The sequence below is a fragment of the Tenebrio molitor genome, chromosome X (genome assembly GCF_963966145.1).
Source record: "Tenebrio molitor chromosome X, icTenMoli1.1, whole genome shotgun sequence".
NCBI lineage: Eukaryota > Metazoa > Arthropoda > Insecta > Coleoptera > Tenebrionidae > Tenebrio > Tenebrio molitor.
The window spans coordinates 4,918,692-4,940,478 of NC_091055.1; the positions used below are offsets into that span (position 1 = coordinate 4,918,692).

At 34.7% G+C, this 21,787-nt stretch overlaps 5 protein-coding genes and 1 long non-coding RNA gene across 11 annotated transcripts in view; 2 read left to right on the plus strand and 4 right to left on the minus strand.

Annotated features, from left to right (window-relative positions):
* Window positions 1-815, minus strand: part of Utx (Utx histone demethylase) — a 38,615-nt gene extending 37,800 nt beyond the window's left edge. Inside the window, exons 1-3 of one of the 2 annotated variants that reach the window (XM_069060194.1) lie at window positions 400-815; window positions 244-310; window positions 23-191 (exon numbers count right to left, since the gene is read on the minus strand). In XM_069060194.1, the coding sequence (XP_068916295.1) occupies window positions 23-191; window positions 244-310; window positions 400-485 (322 nt within the window). In that variant the 5' untranslated portion in view covers window positions 486-815. The remainder of the gene's footprint in view (window positions 1-22; window positions 192-243; window positions 311-399) is intronic. The other variant, XM_069060193.1, reaches the window with a different exon arrangement.
* Window positions 1-5,567, plus strand: part of LOC138139765 (uncharacterized) — a 51,274-nt gene extending 45,707 nt beyond the window's left edge. Inside the window, exons 1-2 of one of the 2 annotated variants that reach the window (XR_011162373.1) lie at window positions 3,047-3,402; window positions 3,674-5,567. This is a non-coding gene — a long non-coding RNA (uncharacterized lncRNA). Of the gene's footprint in view, window positions 1-3,046; window positions 3,403-3,673 lie in introns of those variants that run through there. The other variant, XR_011162374.1, reaches the window with a different exon arrangement.
* On the minus strand, window positions 3,599-4,800 carry LOC138139758 (uncharacterized). Its single transcript, XM_069060227.1, has 2 exons — window positions 4,666-4,800; window positions 3,599-4,342 (listed from the first exon to the last, which is right to left on the minus strand). The coding sequence occupies exons 1-2, from the start codon at window positions 4,694-4,696 to the stop codon at window positions 3,651-3,653; spliced, it is 723 nt and encodes a 240-aa protein (XP_068916328.1). The 5' UTR covers window positions 4,697-4,800; the 3' UTR covers window positions 3,599-3,650.
* Window positions 5,117-9,000, minus strand: Wsck (tyrosine-protein kinase Wsck). The gene is made up of 9 exons (XM_069060202.1): window positions 8,619-9,000; window positions 8,386-8,565; window positions 8,145-8,290; window positions 7,106-7,399; window positions 6,832-7,058; window positions 6,412-6,777; window positions 5,880-6,362; window positions 5,614-5,827; window positions 5,117-5,565 (listed from the first exon to the last, which is right to left on the minus strand). Exons 2-9 carry the CDS (start codon window positions 8,541-8,543, stop codon window positions 5,279-5,281), a joined length of 2,175 nt encoding a protein of 724 aa, XP_068916303.1. The 5' UTR covers window positions 8,544-8,565; window positions 8,619-9,000; the 3' UTR covers window positions 5,117-5,278.
* Window positions 9,001-9,130: 130 nt separating this feature from the next.
* On the plus strand, window positions 9,131-11,503 carry Xpac (DNA repair protein complementing XP-A cells homolog Xpac). Its single transcript, XM_069060225.1, has 6 exons — window positions 9,131-9,271; window positions 9,967-10,538; window positions 10,590-10,695; window positions 10,751-10,878; window positions 10,928-11,090; window positions 11,149-11,503. Exons 2-6 carry the CDS (start codon window positions 10,414-10,416, stop codon window positions 11,419-11,421), a joined length of 795 nt encoding a protein of 264 aa, XP_068916326.1. The 5' UTR covers window positions 9,131-9,271; window positions 9,967-10,413; the 3' UTR covers window positions 11,422-11,503.
* A 107-nt stretch (window positions 11,504-11,610) lies between these two features.
* Window positions 11,611-21,787, minus strand: part of LOC138139743 (3-hydroxy-3-methylglutaryl-coenzyme A reductase-like) — a 48,540-nt gene continuing 38,363 nt past the window's right edge. For all 4 annotated transcript variants that reach the window (XM_069060201.1, XM_069060198.1, XM_069060199.1 and 1 more), the window contains exons 2-13: window positions 20,949-21,139; window positions 16,167-16,281; window positions 15,813-15,900; window positions 15,572-15,762; window positions 15,410-15,516; window positions 15,194-15,336; window positions 14,835-14,945; window positions 14,563-14,780; window positions 14,179-14,513; window positions 13,888-14,129; window positions 12,380-12,664; window positions 11,611-12,326 (exon numbers count right to left, since the gene is read on the minus strand). In XM_069060201.1, coding sequence (XP_068916302.1) covers window positions 11,738-12,326; window positions 12,380-12,664; window positions 13,888-14,129; window positions 14,179-14,513; window positions 14,563-14,780; window positions 14,835-14,945; window positions 15,194-15,336; window positions 15,410-15,516; window positions 15,572-15,762; window positions 15,813-15,900; window positions 16,167-16,281; window positions 20,949-21,116 — 2,592 coding nt within the window. In that variant the 5' untranslated portion in view covers window positions 21,117-21,139 and the 3' untranslated portion in view covers window positions 11,611-11,737. The remainder of the gene's footprint in view (window positions 12,327-12,379; window positions 12,665-13,887; window positions 14,130-14,178; window positions 14,514-14,562; window positions 14,781-14,834; window positions 14,946-15,193; window positions 15,337-15,409; window positions 15,517-15,571; window positions 15,763-15,812; window positions 15,901-16,166; window positions 16,282-20,948; window positions 21,140-21,787) is intronic.

Below are 21,787 nucleotides of genomic sequence, written 5' to 3' on the forward strand. Positions count from 1 at the left end.
TGTTATATATGAAAACATTTACCTTTCCTATACTCTTCTAGTAACAAATGAAAATGTCCCAATTTTACCCATGTCTTAGGATCTATACTGATCTTTTTCGAAACTTGTTGGTAATTATTGGGTTCATTTTCATCCTGAACTTTTTGTTGCCTTCTCGCTTGGACCACCATGAGTTGTAAATACTTAACAGCCTGAAAAACAGCGTTGATAAAAAGTAAAAATATACATGGGTTTGCTTTGAACCTTTAGCACCAATTCCCGTTTTTTCTCATTCTCTGGAAGTTGTAGAAGCAAGTAACCGTACTGACGACTGTTTAACAAAAATGAATATCACCAAATGTTCGTAATGTTGAGATGATATGGAAATGTTAATTAAGCATTAAATGATTATTATTGTACCTGTCCAGTTCCGACAGAACGTGAAGTTCCTGGGCCGTCATACTGATGTCATCTAAATCTTCACCACGAGTGTTCGCTTTATTCATTTTTATTACCAAACAGGAAACTATGCAAACAAAACTCCTGTTTGTACTGCTGCGGTAATCAATACTTTAATACTATTCAACTTATTTAAATAAAGTAAAATACACGAAAACGACATATACTGCCATTATAAAAACACCGACACACCGACAGTACTGTCAAATAACAAACACGATGACAACCGTGACATTTGACAGCTAAATCAGATACCTTTCGTGTTTTGTATTTATCTAAAATGATTATTATCACTCTAAATTTATTTAATCTTGAAACTCTGACTTGTATTATATGGCTAACAGGAAAAGAAGTAACTCCTGAACCTCACAAATGCGTAAATTACAAAGATTCACTGCAAGGCCTTCGATGCTATTTTCCACGATGGCGCGATATTTGAATTTGGCCATCTATCCCTTCAGACCGAAACAAAATTTAGATAAAATATTTCTGTGCTTTTAGAGTATTTCTTAAAAATTATGATTCTTTATTCAAAAAAATACGCTTATGGGTAATCTATATACTGACAGTAAGATGTACAACTTATTTATAAATATAAGAAGAATAACATATAACATTGACAGCGCTTTACAGTGATCTTGATTTCACTACTGAAACATACACCACTGTTTATTAAACAAGCGGGATCTTTGGTGAATTATATTAATGAATTAATAGTTAACAACCGTATTAATACAAACGCACTAGCAATCAAACAATACGGTCATTATAGCAGGAGATTTAAACGCAAAGTAGACCAACTCCTCCAATCGCAAGTGAACAAAACTAGCGATAATAAAATTTTTGCAACTGCCACACGCGTAGAATCTACACATTAGCACCACAAAGGTCTGATGTGCTAGACATTGTGATTGCTATTTCAACCCCACGACCTTGCCTGAGCTTTTATCTGACAACCTGTCGGTGCTCTCAATTCTGATAACTTCAAATCAGGAAGAACAAACAAAGAATAGTTTTGTGAACTGGTAGAAATTTAAGAACAAAACGGTGTCGACCATGCGACCAAGTCACAATTACATCCATCAGAAGAAGCATTATCTACAAACTACTAAGAAATCTCAAAGAAAAAATTAAACAGCCAAACAAACTCCAACGGCAATAATCTCACAAATACTTTTCACGAGGATCAAGAATATGATAAATCGGTAAAGCAGAGAAATAAGGACATTGAAAGATGAAGAATGGGACATCAAATTCGTACCTATTATTAAACACTTCGGAAGAAACCAACACGCAAAATCATGGCTGACGTATACAAAAAGAAGGCAATAAATGAAATGGTTATATGTATTTAAAACTGCAGTGTATTAACACATACGACATACGCTAGAATAAATTAGTTCCGGAAAAGCTTATTAAAACATATTTTTAAACAAATCATAAAGGTATCGTCAAGAAACTGTGATACTGATGAACATGGCTGTAGTAACAGATCTGCTAAAATCTTTATTAAACACGGAAGTTTAACTATTTTTTTAATATTTATCAGCTTCGTAATATTTACTTAATGTTATATTTATTCGTACTTATTATGTTCAAATTTACCTTTTTAAATGCAATGGTTGGAAACATGCAACAATTTAGTTCGTCATTTATTAACTTAGGTAAGTACCTAATTTGTGCATTAATTAAATCTGCCCAGATGTTTACAAACTTTACTTTATTTCTAAAAGAATTAAACTACTACTAAAGGAAATTATTAATTAAGTATATTTCGGGACTCTAAATACTAGATTATAACAATTTTATTAAGTATGTAGGTATATGTAAAAAAATAGGAAAATTAATTCGTTGATTTTATATTTTCTGTAGCTTTTTTCTGCTTCCTGCCCGTACACTTTTAGAACATAAAAAATGTGTTCATGAACTCGGAAATAAATATGTATAATGATAATGAATGAGTTGCAAACTCGGAACCAGTCGCATCTGTGGAATGCTAGGAATCGTGGTATGGTTGGAATGGCGGAACGATCGGAATGGTAGAACGACTGGAACCATCGGAATCGGAACTCGGAACAAGCGAAACGTTGGATGGGAACTGCAACTGTTGTTAGGAAAGGGTACCGTTGCAGTTCTAACCTGTGGTTCTAACCGTAACGGTCCTCCTAGGATGCGGTCACCCACACGGTTTAGCTTATTTTCGTTTTTAAGTTGTTCCGGTGTTTGTATAAATAAACACAATTTATTTCCTAGAGAGAACGTAACCTACTGGTTACAAAACTGGCACTCAACGCAAAAGGTACTGTTACATAGTGCCAATTATCAGAGAACATTTAATTTTGAATAAAATTTAAGAAGTTTGGGCATTATTAAAAATTCAAATTTATTTTGTATAGTCACTTACAAATTCTTACATAAGAGAATTAACACTTTTTAGAACCCCTTTATTTATCAAGACAAAAAACTAGATGTAAAGAAAATATTTACTGCGAAGACATTTACATAATTTAATTAATTAATTAAACACAAAAATAAAATAAATAAATATATTGTAACTTGGACTAAAATTATTTTAATGATGTAAATCAGTTCCGAATTCGTCGATTTTAATCATTACAGATTCGACTATCGCTTATTAAGATAGTTCCACGGATTTTGTCTTCAATGACTAAAAAAATAAATATTTTCATCTCTCATGAATTTTTCGCACAAACTTTTTTTGCTTATCTAATCTTTTTGTGTATCGAGAGTCTGCTTCTTATGTTTCAACTTTTATTTCATTCATAATTTACTGACGTCAATTGATCTTTTTCTAATAGATTTTTTTTTGTATTTTTTTAACCCCTTATTATAGTAATAGTGAGTTTTGTAAGATATTAGGTGCCTACGAATGTTCAAAAAATGTATTTTTGCTCCTGTAAAATTAGTGACAATGAAGTTGCACATTTTTTGGGTTTTAATGAAGTATGTAGGTACCTAGGTATTTCTTCATTAATTTTTTTTCTATTTTTCCTTCCTACAATCAAACAATGACAAACACGACAAATTCCTAAAATTGTAATTTTGTGGGAATCTGCTAGTGTGGTCCAAAGTGTTATATAAACAATTTATCTATATCTAAGCTTTTTCGGCGCCAAATGTTCAAATAAAACTGTCTAAACTACATCGACGAATTTATTATACTGTATGAAAAAAAGACTTGTATAAAAAAACTATTTAAAAAATGTTTTTTCAGAATACAGTGGAGCCAATGAAATACTTGAGTCAGAGTAATCTGTACTGATATCATCCCCAGTATTGCTCAGATCTTCATCAGGATTATCTGCTTCATTGAATTCGGATCCAGATTCATAATCATATTGATATTCTGGGGTGTTTGATGGGCCTGGTACGTATACAACAACTGGATATTGTACAGATGAACTGCTGTCGGTATCTGGATAATATCCTGGAGAAGATGCCACAGGGGGGTTCCGTCGAGAATAACTAGTATCAGTCATATCACTAGTGTTTATGGACCAGAGATTTCGATCCGACAGGCTGTGTGAAGTATCGTCATCATCATCCACCTCTTCCGGAAGCAGAAACAAATACCGAGGAATTAGAAGATCTTCCGTTTCTTCTGCTTCAGGTTTTCTTGGACGACTTGTTCCAGGATTTTCATAGTGCAATTGCTGTGATATCGATTCGTGAACTAGAATGGTCGTATCTCGTCTTGTATTAGTGGTGCATTCAGATGTTGAAGCATTGTCTGAACTCACATCCTCGTTTGACGACTGATCAGAATTGGACAGTATAGAGCAATCACCACTTGCAACATGTTGTTTTTCTTTCTCGTTGATTTTATAATAAACGTACGCGCCGAGCGCTCCACAGGCCACAAAAAATGCTCGTTCAAACACTCCTTTAAAATTAAGTATTAAAAAAAATTAAGATCAAGAAATACCTATACCTAATACTACCTATCATTTATATAAAATCTATTTAACTGAATAGCAATAAACAAATTTTATTTTAAACATAAATTCAATCAAATTTTCTTTGAAAGAAATTAAACAATTGTTAGTTCCCGTAAAATGGCGGCACTTTAGCCACATCAAATATATTTTTTTGTATGTATGAGATTACTCGGTATAGCTTTATCGTCATTGCTGGTTATATCAGAATATAATGCCAATAAATTGAAAAATTCTAATTTAGCTTCATTCCATTAATTCATTAACTTACTTGACGTGATAATTCCCCAGGTAGATGACATTGTTTGTCATTAATAAAACAATCTGAGATTAATTTACAATTTAACTCCAAAAATTGCACAAACTGAAATTGAAAACATTCCTGATCGATCAGTTAGCAAAAGCTGTATACTTACCACACATTTGATTCAGTCTGAATGATTTTGATTTAAAATTTCCAAATTTTTCTTGAAAATTAATTTTAAAGAAAAAAACCATTTAGATCTCAAACACACTAAAAACAATTTTTGGCGGGACTTATTAGTGACAATATTGTCAATTAGATAAAATTAATGACTACCCATCCGCGGCGAACTTACGCTTTACAAAAACCTTTGAAGAAAAAAGTATCTTTTGTAGAGATTTGAACGAGCGCTCACAAAAAGTGGCCCAATCGGAAGAAAGAGCGCCTTCGTTCAAAAATTTTAAACAAAATTTCGAAATGGTGTGTAAAAAAAATTTATTGAGATATAAAAATAGGCGGTAGTATTTTAAAATATAATATACAGTTTCTATTTGTTAATTACTAAAATGGAATGCACAATTTTCACAAAACGACTTAAAAAATAAAAAACAATATAAAAACGAAAAAGTACCAGTTCAAATTAAAATACTGGCCTCACAGCGACTTCCATGTCTGGATAAAATTGTTCATATTGAAAATTTGAGTACAAGTTAAAATTTAAGCAGGGAATAAGTGAATTATCTTTAAGTGTTTCAAGAGTTTCAACCAATACGTTAAAATTTGGTCTTTCGTCCATGTCAACCTGCCAGCAGTCAAGCATGATTTGGTAGAGATCGTCACTGAAATACTGCATCTGTGGCAAACGCAACCCTTTCGTAATTCTCTCGGGAATTTCATTATTCGAAAAATTACCATAGGGGGTCCCGCCTGTAAACAACACGAATTAAAAGGAACAATAGTAGAGAACCCACGCACCTAAAACACAAATCTCCCACAACAAGCAACCAAACGACCAGACGTCACTTTTACAATTGTGCAGTTGCCCCTTGAAAACTTCCAGGGCTGTCCAACGAGTATAATCAGGTAAATTGTTATGACTATAAAATTGAGCTAACCCATATCCACTGATCTTTGGAACGAATCCGTTAGCTACCATGATACTTCGAGCGCAGAGCTGCCTGTGAACGATCTGAAAACATTTATTTCAAATAAAACTAATTTACAAACTGTCAACAGCAAACCTTGTTGGACTCCAAGTGCGCCATCCCTTTGCATACGTTAATAGCAATATCTAAGGCTTGATTTTCAGTCATGTTGCTAAACCTACCGGGTAATGAGTCTCTGCTACCCAACAACAGATCTTTGAGATTCATTGAAACGTATTCTAACACAACCAAAAGTATTTGAGTAGTCTCACAAGTTCCAATTAGAGCAATAATATTCTCATGCTTTCCTGTTCTGATCAACAAATCGAGATCACGAAGCATGTTCTTTTTATCTTCTGGAGATAATTTTTTATCTGAGATACTGTAAGCTGCCACCGGTATAAGAGTGTTGTTTTCGTATATTGAGCCACTATTAACCCTTCCAAAACGACCGATTCCAAGTAAATTGGTAGGTTCTATTTTCAACTGGTTGTACGGTATTGACCGCAACTTTTGTTTTAAATTTTTATAATGGTTTGCTTTTGTGTGTTCTTCTTCAGGTATATAACCATTGTTTTCCTACATATTTGTAATTATCAATTGTTTAATTTGTTGCTAATTTACTCACAACTTCGATCATGGGTCCTTGAAGAGTTAACTCCTGATTTTCTGAAAGTCTATGTCGCCGATTTGTCACTCGACTTTTCAATATTATAAACCCAATTATCCCAGCTACCAGCATAAAACTTAACAAACCGATGGCAATAGACAATCCTATAATAACAGCAGGGGAATCACCTTCATCCTCCTCAAACTGTTCATCACTTATGTCTTTTACAGAATTATCTACATCGCTAAAAGCTGTTTTTCTTTCTCCATTCAGTTCACTAACAATTCCCGTCATAACATTATAAGTCACATTCGATTCCAAAGGGGCGTTGTAGTACCCCTCATAATATCGTTCATTTCCAACAATAAAATTATTTTGAATGTTCTTAAAAAATCTCGCGCTGAATTAAATACTTCAAATGGTTTTTTACATACATACCTCTGGCTTTAACCGAGCCGCTATGTAGTAAGCTGTATCCCTTTTTTTAGCTTCATCATATGATTTTAATAGAGATTCGTCAAATATTTGTTGTTTGTCTTTATTTAAAACAATAACTAGATAAAACGTGATTGGACCATTACTGTTTGAAGTTTCAATTATTTTGATTTCCATTGTGTTTCCAGATCTTTTGATGATACTGGGAGGTTCTGGTTGATTTTCAGGTTCTGAAAACGATACAGTAATCGACAATCTCTTTAAAATTATTTCCTACCTCCTAAACGCGTTTCAACTATTTGAGAGAATACAGCACCAAGTCCTTCTGGAGATACGGCGCATATTGTTATATTGTACTTTGTAGCTGGTAACAGAATTATTGTGGTACGAGAAGTATCATTTGAATATGTCCACTCGTGGCTATTAGGAATATAGTTTGCATATGTGTGGTTAACTATGGCCTTAATTGAATAGGAAGTTATTTCAGTGTAAGATTTTGGTTTTTGCCAAGATATATCAATACTCTGGTCAGTTATATTTGCTAACTGCACATTTTCTGGTGGTCCTGGTACTAAAAATATTCATAATCAATCAGTGAGTTTGAGTGATCGCCACCTGAGATGAGCACATGGAGTGGGGGTGCGCAGAAACCAAAATTGATTAATTTTCAATGGGACCTCTCATTTCTGCGAATCGGTGCTCGCGGTTTGTTTTTAATGAGGCAACTCGCTCGCGCCAGTTAAGCCACATCTATATGCTCATCTACCGTGCAGGAAACTCCACCACAGGTTTCCTAATTATGGAGTATAAATTTAACCACAATTTTTCTCAGCTAATGAAAAATTTTAAAGTTTATTGACCATAGCTTGGAAACTATCCAAATAAATTTTATTAATTGAATAAATTATAAAACTTGTCGATTTTTCTGGGTAAAAATGTATTTGTTACATCATATCAACCAATACTTTATCAACAGCTAAAACATTTTCCCAAACACTTGTCATTAATTCTATGAGTAATCTGCCTTATTGTCTGTCCAAATTCTAGATATTAATATTAATGGTGGAGGGTTAAGAAAACAATATATGTATTTATAGTTTAAACTGAATTATCCTAGAAAATATGCAATTTGATGTATCTATTTTTGCCAAAAAAATATTTCTACTTGAAACTTAATCTTCGATACCTACATATTTTCAGAAAAATCATTAAAAGTGTTGTTTTTTGACAGTCATGACTTCTTAACTTTGGTATTTATATCCATGGTTCCATTTATGCCCCATAATTGGTAGGTGATTTGATTGACAATATTTTACCTAAGTTGCCTGTTAAATACACATCTGTTAAATTAGCTTTAAAATCGCAATCAAGACAAAATTCCTTGCAAAGCATTGTGTTATTAACTTCTTCTCCTAAGAAGTTACTGCACTGGCAAAAAATATCATAATGTACCATGGCATACCTTAAAATTTCTCCTTGTTAATAAAATTGTATTATATTACAACAGTAAACAAACCCAATGCAAGTTGAAATTAATAAAAACAGAGATATAAATACCTGTAATATTTTAATTTGCATTCATCTACACATGTATCGATTGTAGTAAGCTGGGAGGCATTTTGTGCCAGATAACTTGTCTTGTAACAGCCTTTGAATTTGTTATCTAAACTAAACGCTCCATCAAGTAGTATTAAAATAAAACCAAACCTTAACATTTTGCGTGCAAGCTGCGATAGTCTGAAGAGCAAAAATTAATATAAGTGAAGAAGCCACTTCATCATATTGTTTACCTGTCACTTTAAAATATCTTCAATCAGCATATTACATGATACCTTTGCTCGTCAATACGTTGGATTAATGTGTTTTTGTTTTGATATGTTTGGTCGATGATATGTAACGGACCTGACATTTGTGAGCGATTGTGAGGTTAGAAAACAATAAATGCAAATGAACACACCCTGAATGACTAATGCGACTTTAAAATGGGTCACTGAATGAGACTCAAGCAATTTTTTTAATTACTTAAGTTTAATTTACCTGATTTATTATTACTAACGTATTTTAATTTAGCTTTATTTACAACAACAAACCACTTTCGTAAAATGCAAAATCCACATCTCAAACTCGAACTCGAAATGTCAATTGGTTCGGTGCTTTTCGTTGCGAACGGCAGCCTGCTCGACTGCTTTCGTCAATTTTAAATTACTGATTAAGTGATTCTGAATAGTGATTGATTAATGATTAGATTACTGATAAACCGGCTTTTGTTCTTTGTTGAACGTACAGATATATTGTAAAAACTGTAGTGCGTAATAAAACATTAAATGACAGTACTGGCATTTCGGATACAAAAAACCGCCCACGCTGTGACTTTGCTATTGATGACCCAAATGAAAAAAATTATACAGGACACGAAATGAGCTCTAAAAACACTAAAATCTGAGTGAGCATATAATTTTTATAGCATCGACCCATTTATAGACAATGGGCAACTTTTATTTTTCAAATGGTAACCTATAATTTTTTTTATTGATTTTGTTAGTTAGTAGAATTTATTTTTCTGATTGTAATGGCATAAAAAACTATACCCGTTGGTAACAAAATTTCCGAGAAAAAAAGGAAAATATGTTGCATCAAAATAATTTTTATTGTCACATTAATGAAAATTATAATTAAATAAATAAAATTTGCAACATGAAACATGCGTAAAATTGACATTTTAAAATGCAGTCCAGCAACACTACCAACAAATTTTCCTTTATGAAATAAGGATAAATCTAATTTTGATGCAACACATTTCCCTTTTTTCTCGGAAATTTTGTTATCAAAGGGTATAGTTTTTTTATGCCACTACAATCAGAAAAAAACTCTACGAGAATCAATAAAAAAAATTATTGGTTACTATTGTATAAAACTGTAAAAAATATCATATGAGTTATTAATTGATTTAACAATTATGAATGATTCAAGAAACAACTTTAGATTTCTGAAAGACTACGAATAACTGCAAAGTGTGAGAACTCGCTATTATGTTTGATAAACATGAGCGTGTAGTACATTTTATTTTTGTGTTATTCTGTTCTATTAGATAATATTTTGTCAAATTAATAAATAATACTTTTTTTTTATTTCGACAAGGGTGCATTAGAAATTATGAAAGTCCTATCATTTAAAACGAAAGAAGCATCTGCTGAAGTCGGCGAAGAAAAAATTACAGATATGGCCAAGGAAATTATGTCGGAAAAACGTAAGATTTAAACAGCTAATCCGTGATCCGTAATCCGTAGTGCGTTCACAATTGACTCTTCAACGCCAACTTTGACCGGAAATTTAAATGAATATTCGATTTTCGATAATCGATATTAATATCCATTTTGAGTTTTCACGGTTTCTGCATGTGATTTGCTTCTCATCCACAGAGAGGCGCTAGCTACGGTTTTTTAATGTTTACATTACAATTCTACTTCTGTGATTCTCCTGTTTTGCGTTTTGCGTTTTGTGTTTTGTTTGAAGTTGACGGCCAGAGGTTAAGGACAATCAGTGTACAATCGAAGTTTTTTGTTAAAGTAAGTGGATTTTTACAAAATGTCAGAAACAGATAAAAGCAGTGAAGAATTACCTCAGTCTGTAATAAATCGGATAGAGCGGAACCGTCAGAAAGCCTTAACCATCAGACAAAGTAAATTGGTGTCTCATCCTTACGCAAAAAGGTTAGTTACAGTAATAAATTATAATTAATATGTAACTGCTTCTGTAATTAGTGCTGCTGTGTCTATCGACAAAACCACAATTAAAATAGGAACAACCAAATATAAAGACACTGGTGGCGGATTTTTACTAGAAGAAGAACCTGAGAAAGAATGTCCTGTAACATGTAACACCACTGATTAAAAATTGTGTATTTACTTCTAATTTTTTGTAGGATAATCTCGTCACACAGGAACCACCAGTCCTAGAGCCTGACCGACCAATTTGCAAAAAATGTGAAAAACCATTTGCTGTCTCATGGCTTTTTGATAACTTTCTGTTCAAGTGTTGTGATTCATGCAAGTAAGTACATTATTTTTTTTATTATTATGCCTACCCTCATTGTTTACAGAGATCCAGAGGAACACAAACTCATAACAAAAACAGAAGCTCTGAATATGTATTTACTGAGGGACTATGATCTCGATAAGCGGGAGCCCCCTTTGAAGTACATCACACGCAAGAATCCTCATAACGTTAGATGGGGCGAGATGAAACTCTATTTACAATTGCAGGTAAGCTAGCCACTTTGCACTTTTAATCCTAGAGGCAACACATTTCTTTGCGTACTAGATTGAAGAGCGCGCTTTGGAGGTGTGGGGCAGTGAAGAACAAATTGAAGAAGAACGCGAGCGTCGTGAGGAAAAGAAAGTCATGGCAAAAACAAAAAAGTACAACAAGCATTTGAAAGAACTGAGAATGAGCATGCGAAGCAGTTTGTACGATAGGACGTCGGCTGCTGCGCACGCGCACGAGTTTGGCCCCGAAACGTACAACGAAGAAGAAGACACCTACAGTCGCAACTGTTTGACTTGTTCATATGCAGAAACATTTGAGAAAATGTGAAGTTTTAAACGCGTTTTTATATATACACGGTGTGTCAACGGATCTTTTTTTCTTTATTCTTTTTAAAATAAAAATCGCATTTTTTAAAAAAACGTTTATTTACAATAATTACAAAAATTTTAAAATAACTTGAAAGTAGTATTTTAAAAAATGGGAACCAAAGTAAATTTGAAATAATCACACATCAAATAAATACTATCTGCCAACCTGAGGCTATTTTATTCTGACATGTGGCAACAAAATATCCTTACACAACAACATTAAATAATTAAACGTAAGTACAAAAAATACGTAAACCTAGGCTAGAATCACTTTATTAGAAGTCCTTACATGGAGGGGTGAGATGGGTGGTGTGACTAAATTGTTCAGGTATTGTGGTTGTGGACCTGTTGTGTCTAAGGTGACTCCTGACTAAATGTCCTGCCGTGAGCGCCGCCATTAAGGAGAGCTCTCCGGCCAGAACCGCCCCACAGACAATTCGAGCGAGCTGACTGGCGTTTTCGCCCGGGCAGTCTGGATTCGGGCCCTTGACGTTCAACATCTCCAGACACGACGATTGAGCAGGAAGAACAGTACCACCTCCAACTGTTCCTATTTCTATAGACGGCATCGTACACGATATGTACAAATCTTCACCGGTGTCGCCCCAGTGCTCCATCAAAGTCATGCAGTTGCTGCTGCCAATATTCTGTGCTGGATCCTGACCGGTCGCTATGAATATGGCGGTCACTATATTCGCGGCGTGGGCGTTGAAACCGCCTATGCTGCCGGCAACGGCGGACCCGATCATGTTCTTCGAGTTGTTGACGTCGACGAGGGCGGCGGTGCTCGTTTTCAACACTTTCTGCACGATCTCCGAGGGGATGATCGCCTCGCACACCACCGACTTCCCCCTGCCCTCGATCCTGCAACCGTACCAGTCAGTCATACCGTTTCGCTTCACCTCTTTCCGACTCACCAATTAACAGCTGCTGGCTTCTTGTCTGTGCAGAAGTTGCCGCTCAGACTCAAGATCTCCATGTCGGGGAACAGCTTTTGCACGTATTTCAACGACATTTCGGTCCCTTTCGATACCATGTTCATCCCCATGGCGTCTCCCGTTTTTGCTTCGAATCGGACGAACAAATGGCGGCCAGCGATTCTTATTAATAATTTCGACAGTCTTGCGAATCGGCTGCTTGCGTCAAATTGTTCCTTCATGGTTTCGAAGTTTTGTGAGCATTTCATCCATGCCATGGCTTCGCTGCAACATACAAAAACGTGCACTTTCGAGATTTTACGTTTTATAATTTTGTTTAGTCTTCGGTTACACTTTAGGCCATTCCCAGTAAACGATATACGGCCTCAGCTTTTACCGCCATTTTGAAATATAACAGTTACATATTTAGATTTCATTTTTTACGTTAAAATTAAAAGCTCATTACATTAATTAGGACTTAATATTCTTTTCTTTTACTAAACTATCTAATTTCCAATGATTTTGATTTTAATTTATCACCTGCTTACAAATTTCCCTCTTAGGTACAAAGTTTTGCTTCAATCCTATAAATAGTAATTAATTTAATATGCACACATGCGCACTGAGTTGGTTTGGAAATAAAAAAGTAATTTTCAAACAAAACGGTTGAAACATTTTGAAATGTGAATTAAATTTTAAGTTTTTTCTGTTTATACCTGCCCGTTTTGATTTAATTTTAGCGTAGTTCGTAAAGTAATTAAATTACGATGGTGACGGTGAAATTAGTGATTTTTTAGTATCAGGCTTGATCGAGTAGATGATGTTCGATAATATAGGTAACTAAACGCAGTAATTAACAACGCCATAAACATTATTAACCTTCAGAGAAACTTGTTACTAAATCACGGAATATTAAATTTGCAAAATTGTTCGTTAATTGGTAGGCATTTGCATTAGCCTGTTAAAATAAAGGACAAAAATAACTGGTTATCATCCTTGATTATGCATATTTCGTCGTTAAACAGCAACGGTAGTAATAATAATTTAGACAAGTAAATAAATAGTAATTTATTATACGAGTTTTATAAGACACCATTTTGTCGCACGTGTTTTTTAAAGCACGAGGAGAGCAGCGACGAGTGCTACAAAGCCAACAAGTGCGACAAAATGACTTATAAAACGAGTATAATACAATATTTTTTTCTATTTTGCCCCTTAAATTTAAAAAAAGTTCAAAACATAATGCTAGGAAAATTATATTTGACAATTATAAGAACTGGTAACGCTGGTAAATAGATGAACAATTGTAAGTTTTGAATTTAAAGTGTAGTGAAGTGCAGTGATCACGTAGCAACAACTCACTGAGTCACTGCCAACATTAAAAATTTAACTAAATGTTCCTGAAACGCGTATCGAAAAGACCTCCTTTTCGAAACCCGTTTGAGTGTTATACTGACTGTGTTATAGGTGCAAAATAGAAAAAAATAAAATATGAATAAGTATAATACCTGGCTCTGGCGATAGAAGGGAATCTTACGACTGGGCCTCGGGTCATTCCATCTCCCACGACTCTGCTAGTGATTCCGCACTTGAGCAGCGCCCGACAGCCCCTGTTGGTGCTCGCGACTAAGCACCCTTCGGTGGTGGCCATGGGCACGTAAATGTGCCGACTGTCGAGATTTAAAGGTCCGGCGAAACCGACAGGTACCGGCATGTACCCGATAACATTTTCACAACACGCCCCCATTACCTAACAAACATAACACAATAATAGCCGAATTTAAATTCGCCGTACATACTTTAGCGTAATCGTAATCCTTGTACGGCAAATCGTTGAGCGCGTCGAAGAGTTTCCCTTCAACAGAAAGAATCTTCCTCCTGATGCCGACCCCTCGTTCGGGGTCGTCGACGGCCTTCTCAATTTGGTATCCAGGAATGTGTTTGTTTTTCACGAGCAAAATAACTTCATCATCACTCAAGACCGACCCGCCTAAATTCGAATCGTTGTATATTCTCAGACATTCCTCCACACTCCTGCACGTTTTCGCGGACGTGTCGTTGCTTCCCTTTAACGATTTTCCAAAGGGTGATCTGGCCAAGTCCGTTTGGACTTCTTTGTCTTCGCGTTCTGCATCTAAAATGTTTCGGTGAGAAGGGTTCGACTTTTGAACGCGATAAACTACCGTCTTCTTCTTTGGGATTGTCGCTCAAGAAAAAGGTGGTTCTGATCAAAGGCATCGTAAACAACCTGTTCTTGTTCTCAGAGGGCGCAGTTTCTGTGCTTATGTGGGCTCTCAGTTGTTCGGCTAACTCTTCCTTGTTCTCAAAAAAGACGAATTTCACCACCAGCGCCAGGAGGAGGATCAAAATGACTATATGATCTGCACTAACTGTGACCCATCTGGAAGGTAATTGTTGGAAGGTTTTTAAATCTCTGGAGCGCGGGGTTACTCACTTCATAATATATTCGTGCAAGGCTGCATCTTCGGTACGGTTCAAAGACATGTGTTGCTCTGCCACCAGAGGTCTAATATTTTCTACGTCATCCTCTTTAAAGGGCCACCGACTAAAATTTAAATCCCACAAAATGAGAAACTCGTTCGCACTATCACTTAGTTCGAAATGACAAGTAAAAAAAAATTCCTCTATTATTACCCATTGATAATCTGTTTGGGAAATCTTACAACATAATGGGACAAAAATAGACCGAAAAAGGTTAAACAGTCTAGTAAATATTGAATAGTTTTAAAAAAAGATCCATTATTAACGAAACTCATTCATATTGCACGCACACTCAGATGAGTTAGCATTTACCTGCGAGCATGTACTAGCATCAGTCCTGCTGACATAATTAATTTTACTCTCTGCACGACGGGATTAGATTTGTGGTCTTCTTCCTTCAATGCCCTCGCGATCAAAGACTGTTTGTTACCATAAATATTTGTTGTTCGTGACAACTGAAACGTTCGAGTTTAGTTGAGACGTTTGGTGCGCGTGCGCGCTTGACTTAAGTAAAAGTGGATTAATTACCTCTAATATTAATGATAAACAAGCCGGATAAAATGTCATAAAAACAATGTAATTGACCAAAACTGAAAGGCATGCAAAATACGAAAGCATTTCAAGGCGGTGAACACCTGAAACAATGAAAAAGTCACATTGGTCGATTCCAGGATAGAAATCAATTCCCACCTGACAAGGTCCCGACGCCGATGACTAGAGTCTCAACTATGGTGTCCAGGGTAATCGTGGGTCCCAAAACGGCCATCCCTCGTGCGATGTTGCTCTTAACTTCTTCCTGATTAGAAGCGCTTAAAGCGGATTGGGCTAACATCGCCGCTTTGGACAGATCGATCAGCAAAAGAAAGAAAAACAGTGCATCCCTGAAACACCATCTATAAAATTGGAACTTCACTATTGTGAAAGTACGAACTTCAAATCGGACACGTCGATCCGCAGCAGATTCAGAACTGTCGAAGTAAACACGAAACTGGAAAAGACCGTGAACAATCCGGCGATACCTGAAACAACAAAATAAATTCAGTGTTTTCGCCGGTCACATTTAAATTTTCGGCGTTTCGATAGCAGACGAACAATACTTTCTCCGTGTCTTTCAACATTCCTTAACCTTGAATCATTTTCACTTCACTTTCGCCGTCATTTTATTCTAATGTTATGCTTTAATAAGCAAGAGGTGATACCGATTGCCATTGCAATATTAAAGAGGTCGGTGCGAACGATTTGAATAATTGTCGACTGGTTTCGTAATCGATTGGAAAATGCTTACCTAAAATATATTTCGATCCCAATTTTTCCAAATTGCAAAACTGGTAATAACAGTACAGGACAGCCAGGCAACGGATTAGTGTCATGACAATCACGTCGGCTGCATTATATTCGGCCTAGAAAAGATAAACCAATTAAACTAGACGAAGTTACAGGGTTGTTCGACTGCCACACAGCAAAACTGCACAGATCATGCCACTACCATTATCATAAACTGACAAACAAGGAGGATACGTGGAAATTCGCTTATCAGACGATTCACTCTACAAATGTTTCAAATGAAAGGGTTGTTTCTGCACGTAGATGTAATAAAAATTTCGTTGGATAAAGCGTCGTTTAAAAATTGCTTGCGGAATATCAATCCGTCAGATTGAAATTCATCGGAGGACAATGAATGTCATTTTCGAATTATCGACGCGTGTTTACTTAGAGGAATCGTTTCGCAAAAAAAAACCTCAATGATACTTCAACATTTTTCGGTGATTTTACACTTGACTTTCTAACACACAATTTTCTAATGAAACTGAGCGCGTCCGACAATTACTTTAATTGTTTAATAGAAATTTAATTAGGAATATCTTTACGAATTTTAAAAAACTAAGTAATAACAGTAACAATAAACACTTCTAATTAACCGACGGACATAGAAATTTTTAAGCGAATAGAACATCAATAGAATCTTCAATTCACAAGAAGTATTTCCTAAAACATATATTTTTTTATTATACTGGGTGCCCCAAAGTTCGCGGATCAACTTAGCAGTAGCTACGTTGTTAAGTAGTCATTAAAATACTTTAAATAAGGTAAAAATGTTTAAAAAAATCAATCTTCTTTTTTGTAGAAGATATTGACCTAGTCATTACACTAAATGTGGCAACATTTAAAAACATTCTATGTATCCTAATAGTCCGCACATATTTAAAAGCCATGTTGTCATACGCTATTTGAGGTAAAACTGATGTAAAACCACTACTTGGAAATCCTGGAAATAGTGAAGTAAATAATTGCAAACCTGATCACAATCATTCAGAATTATTATGCCATTGGCTAGTAAAAGACAAAGAGTCAAAATCTTTTTTAATATTTAAAATAAACGAGATCGAAGCTGCACCTTTTGAGCCCCCATATCTTCAAAACTATAAGGTGTAGAATTTTTTAAGCATTTTTCTCATTATTTTCTAACATGAGTCGACATTACTCCATTGAGTTGTTCCGCGAATTTTGGGACACCAGTATATTAATCAAGACCAGAACCAAATTGGTCTTACAAGGAGAAGTCGCCAGATGTGTGACGGCTTTTTGGACAAAAAAAATTAGGGTGGTTGCCCCGACTGCCCATGTCACCACCCTGAAAAAAACGCCCGAACGATCATAAATTTACGAGAAAAAAATAGCAAATCCGTTTTTTATTACTGAAAGAAAGAAAACGCAATACAATAACCTTCTTTGCGATTTTTTTGTTTTTTAATTAAATTTTGTAAAGTAATTAGGTTTTAAAACATTTATTTTTTAAAAGTTTCTAGCCGACTGGCCCATCCTTTTTTTTTCTCGTAAATTAATGAGCGTTCGAGTGTTTCCTTTCAGGATGGTGAAATGGGCAGTCGGGGCAACCACCCTGATTTTTTTTTGTTTAAAATGTAGTCGCACATCTGGCAACCTCTCCCTGGTTAGATGAGAACCCTAAAAACCCATTTTTTTACCTTATATTTACGTTTCCTTATTAATATTGAGAAACGAATAATTAAGCCCCTCTTTCGAAAATTCCGATTTGTTCACAGTTATTTGCACATTTTTGAAAAACTGTTACCGAATGGGTTTGCTGCAGATTACGGAACTATAATTGAATATAACTGGTAGAACAAACAGTTGCGGCACTAGCACAACAATATTGCAATGTTTTTCAATATTAGCTGTTCTTAATGGTGAAGTTGATTACAACAATGAAATCCGTAGGAACTGATTTAGCCATGTGTTAATGGGGATAAACATTCCCACTTTGACCAGTTTAACTAATGAAGCGAGTTAATGTCCACAGCGAGTTGATTGCGCTCATTTAAAGCAGATTTTGTGGATATCGTCGAATCGTTTTGTCAAATAATTACGAAACAATGACACATTTGTTGTTAAAATTTCATGTTTAATGTTGGCCCGCCGAAAAAACGTATAATAGAGAGTTACTTCATCTCTGTTATAAAAATGTTAATTCGAGCTTTCCCTTTCGACTAGTTATGCAGATGTTGATGTTATAAAATATTTAGCACAGTACTCTCCAGCGGAGATAGTAATGTAAAATGTTGAGACGTAAATAGAAGTTGTTGATCGTCGTTAGCTGACATTGGCAGTGAAAGTAAGTTTACAACATAAAAGAAAATTATTCTAGAAAAAGACGGTGGGTTTAACCCAACACACCCACAAAACTGGAGTCAACAACCAAAAAAGACCCAATTATGCGTTTAATTCCTCCCTAAATCTTGTACGACCAGCTAAATAGTTTAAGCCCTCGAAGGGTAAACGCTCAACTTTACGGCGTTAGGGATAATAAGTGTCATTGCGGAATTAGCTGTCAATCCATCAAGCGATTTAGATTTGATCGAATTGTTTGTCGGTGCAAACTGAAATACGATTTTTAAAAAGATGCGATTCGACCGACAGGAATTTCCAGAGAGAAGACCAACACAGCTAAAGTGAATAATTTGATCGTTTGAAATTTTTGTGCGATGTTGGTATTTAAGTTTTCCATTAAACTTTTGGGAATGTCGGTGGCACACTGAAAGGGAGAAATAAAACCTTTTCCGCTTCCGTGCTAATTTTTAATTGCCATTGCAAACAGCTACTTCTATTAAAATGGATTTTATCTACACTTCAAAGACTGAAATAAAAATTGTGACGGAATCAAAATAAAAGAGACGTATGCTATACATGTCGAATTAATTTTGATTTTTTTCACCACTTCTTGGTACTCTTTCAAAAGTAAAAATGGAAAACAAAACTTGTTTTTGTTAGGTTACGTTGTAAAATGCTAAATTTATTCTTGAACATTAAGTATTGGTAATAGAGTGGAAAAAATAGCAAAATAATAAAGGAAAATGTGTAAATTAAACCAAAAAATTATTTTTTAAGTTTATTACCAAAACATTTGTCTAGTGAGACATCTAAATTTATGTTCTCCAGAAAACAAGGACGATGTAGATTTTTCTAGCGGTTTATAAAAGGAACATTCTTCAGGTTTTGCACAAAACCAAGATATCCCCCAATGCTATTTATAATTAAATTATATTGATGCATATAAAGAAATTATATAGGGTTAAAAATAGAAATTGTACGATTATGAACAGAAGTAATGTTAGGCCAGTAAGTGAGAATATTAAATTTACCTAATATCAAAACATTTTTTCCTCGAATATAATCTACTTGACCGAATAGATGAAATCATAAATCATACGCCTGTACAGCTGATTTGGAACATATAAACAAACATAAAAATAACTGTCTTAACGAAGAATATGTCGAGCATGATTTTATTATGAGTCTTGAATAAAAGTGTTTTATTTTATTTTTTATGGGATCGAACTGACAACTTTACATTCTGGATTACTGGAGAATAGGTATTTATTAACCTGGATTAAATAGCCGGTTAAGATTTCCATTTTAGGACATTTGAGGACACAAAGTTGTTTTAATTTTTCATTGTCTGTATTATCACATCGAACTAAGACACCACCATTTTGATGCTTTTAACTATCATCTACAGTTGTGTTACCATTATGTACCGCGAAAAATGTCCAACTTTGATAAATTAACTTTAATTAATCAATTGATTTTAACTTTAATTCTTTAAAAATAAAACAATGAAAAAGATTTTCGTTTGCAGGACTTCAATTGTTTATTAAAATCCGACAACAATTCTTCTGTTGGAGCTTGATTAAAATTGAACTGAGTTTGTTCTACAATCTGGACAACACCACGAAAGTCTTGAAATCTTTACAATAAGAAGAGGTTCAATATCAACATCAACAAGTCAGAGAAATATCATTCAGATTTGATATGCTCTCGCAATGACACTCGTCACGAAGCACTGACTACAAAAAAAGAAAACCAACGATAAGATATGAGATTGATATATATTTATAAAGAAATAACTTAGTGATGGGAACGAACTCATAAACTTACAGACTGGAAAACAAGTTATATCTAAGACAGCCCACAGTTATAGATAGTTAATTAGAATAATTAATAAAAATATTTATTAGAAATAAAAGTAGAAAAAAACAGCAAAATTGAATGATGGAATTTTGATGGAGCCACGATGCAATCGTAAGTATTGTAAACTTGCAAAATATATAGATTCAAAAAATAAAAAAATAATATGTATGTACATATTTGTACTTTGAGAGAAAATTAAATGATTAAAAAAAAGGACATATAAAGAGTGAGAATTTAGATGATTTTACATATGTATTTGGTAATGTGGTAAGTAATTTAAAATGTTGGTAAATGCAAAATGATAAAAAGTTGAGTATTTTGATTTGATTTCGGCGTTTTGTTATTATTTTGATTGTTTTTCGCTTAAAAATGAGATCATCATCAAAATATGAAGAACCATCAAAACACAGGTATTTGTTTTTGTTTCATCTATTTGTTTGTAGGTATAGATATTAATAGTGTTAAATAATTAGGTTGTAAATTATTTTATAGAGTGAGTGTTAAGTATATCTTACACTTACACCCTTAACAGGTACATAATACGTTGACAGGATAGCTAATTTAAGTTACTTAAACTTACCTCCTGCAAGCACTCCGCACACTGTCGGAGGGTAGGTTTAGGCAAAGGTGTCGGTTGCTGTTGGTCGACGGTCAACATGCACACTGCAAGGGTGAGTGTGGCAACGATAACTTCCCAGGGATGCGTTGCACAAAACTCCCCGTGGACACGGAAAAAGCGAGTCGTCATCGTTGAACAGTCCTGAACGGTGCCTTGAAAAACAAAGGAAAATGAAAAAGCGATCTTTCAAAGACATATTTTAAAATAATAAAATGTTTCCATAAAAGGCAGAAAGCTTTTAAGGGCTTGCTTGTAAATCCCGGTGAAACGCAAATTCCATCTGAAATGTTCGTGAAAGATTACTTTATCTCGCGATCGACCATCAAAACTGACACCGGAAACAAATATGGAACCGCGAAATCTGTCTTGGCGGCGAATTTTTATTCGTTGCACTGGAGACATTCCGTGCGATTAAAAATAATACTCAAAGCAGACACAACACGAATAAAGTAAAAATTCCGGCGAGAGGAATCCGAGCGAAATTGTAGCACCTCGAGTTAATCTCCCAAAGAAAGACCTTGACAGACAGATTGTAAGATGTTGCAAGAATTTATGCAACACGAAATTGACAGTGAAAAAAGCCCAAATTGTGATGTAGGTAATGAGAACGAATTATGAAAGATCTTTGAGGTAAATGTCAAATTGCCGAATCTAGCAAACAATTTGACATTGAGACGGTTTCTCTATTGATTAAATCATTTGTATAGGAACCAGAAACACGATGAATTTTTCACCGAAATTAATTTGGCAATTTGATTGATAACAGGCGGCGATTGTTGTTGAATTGAGTCGGTAATTAA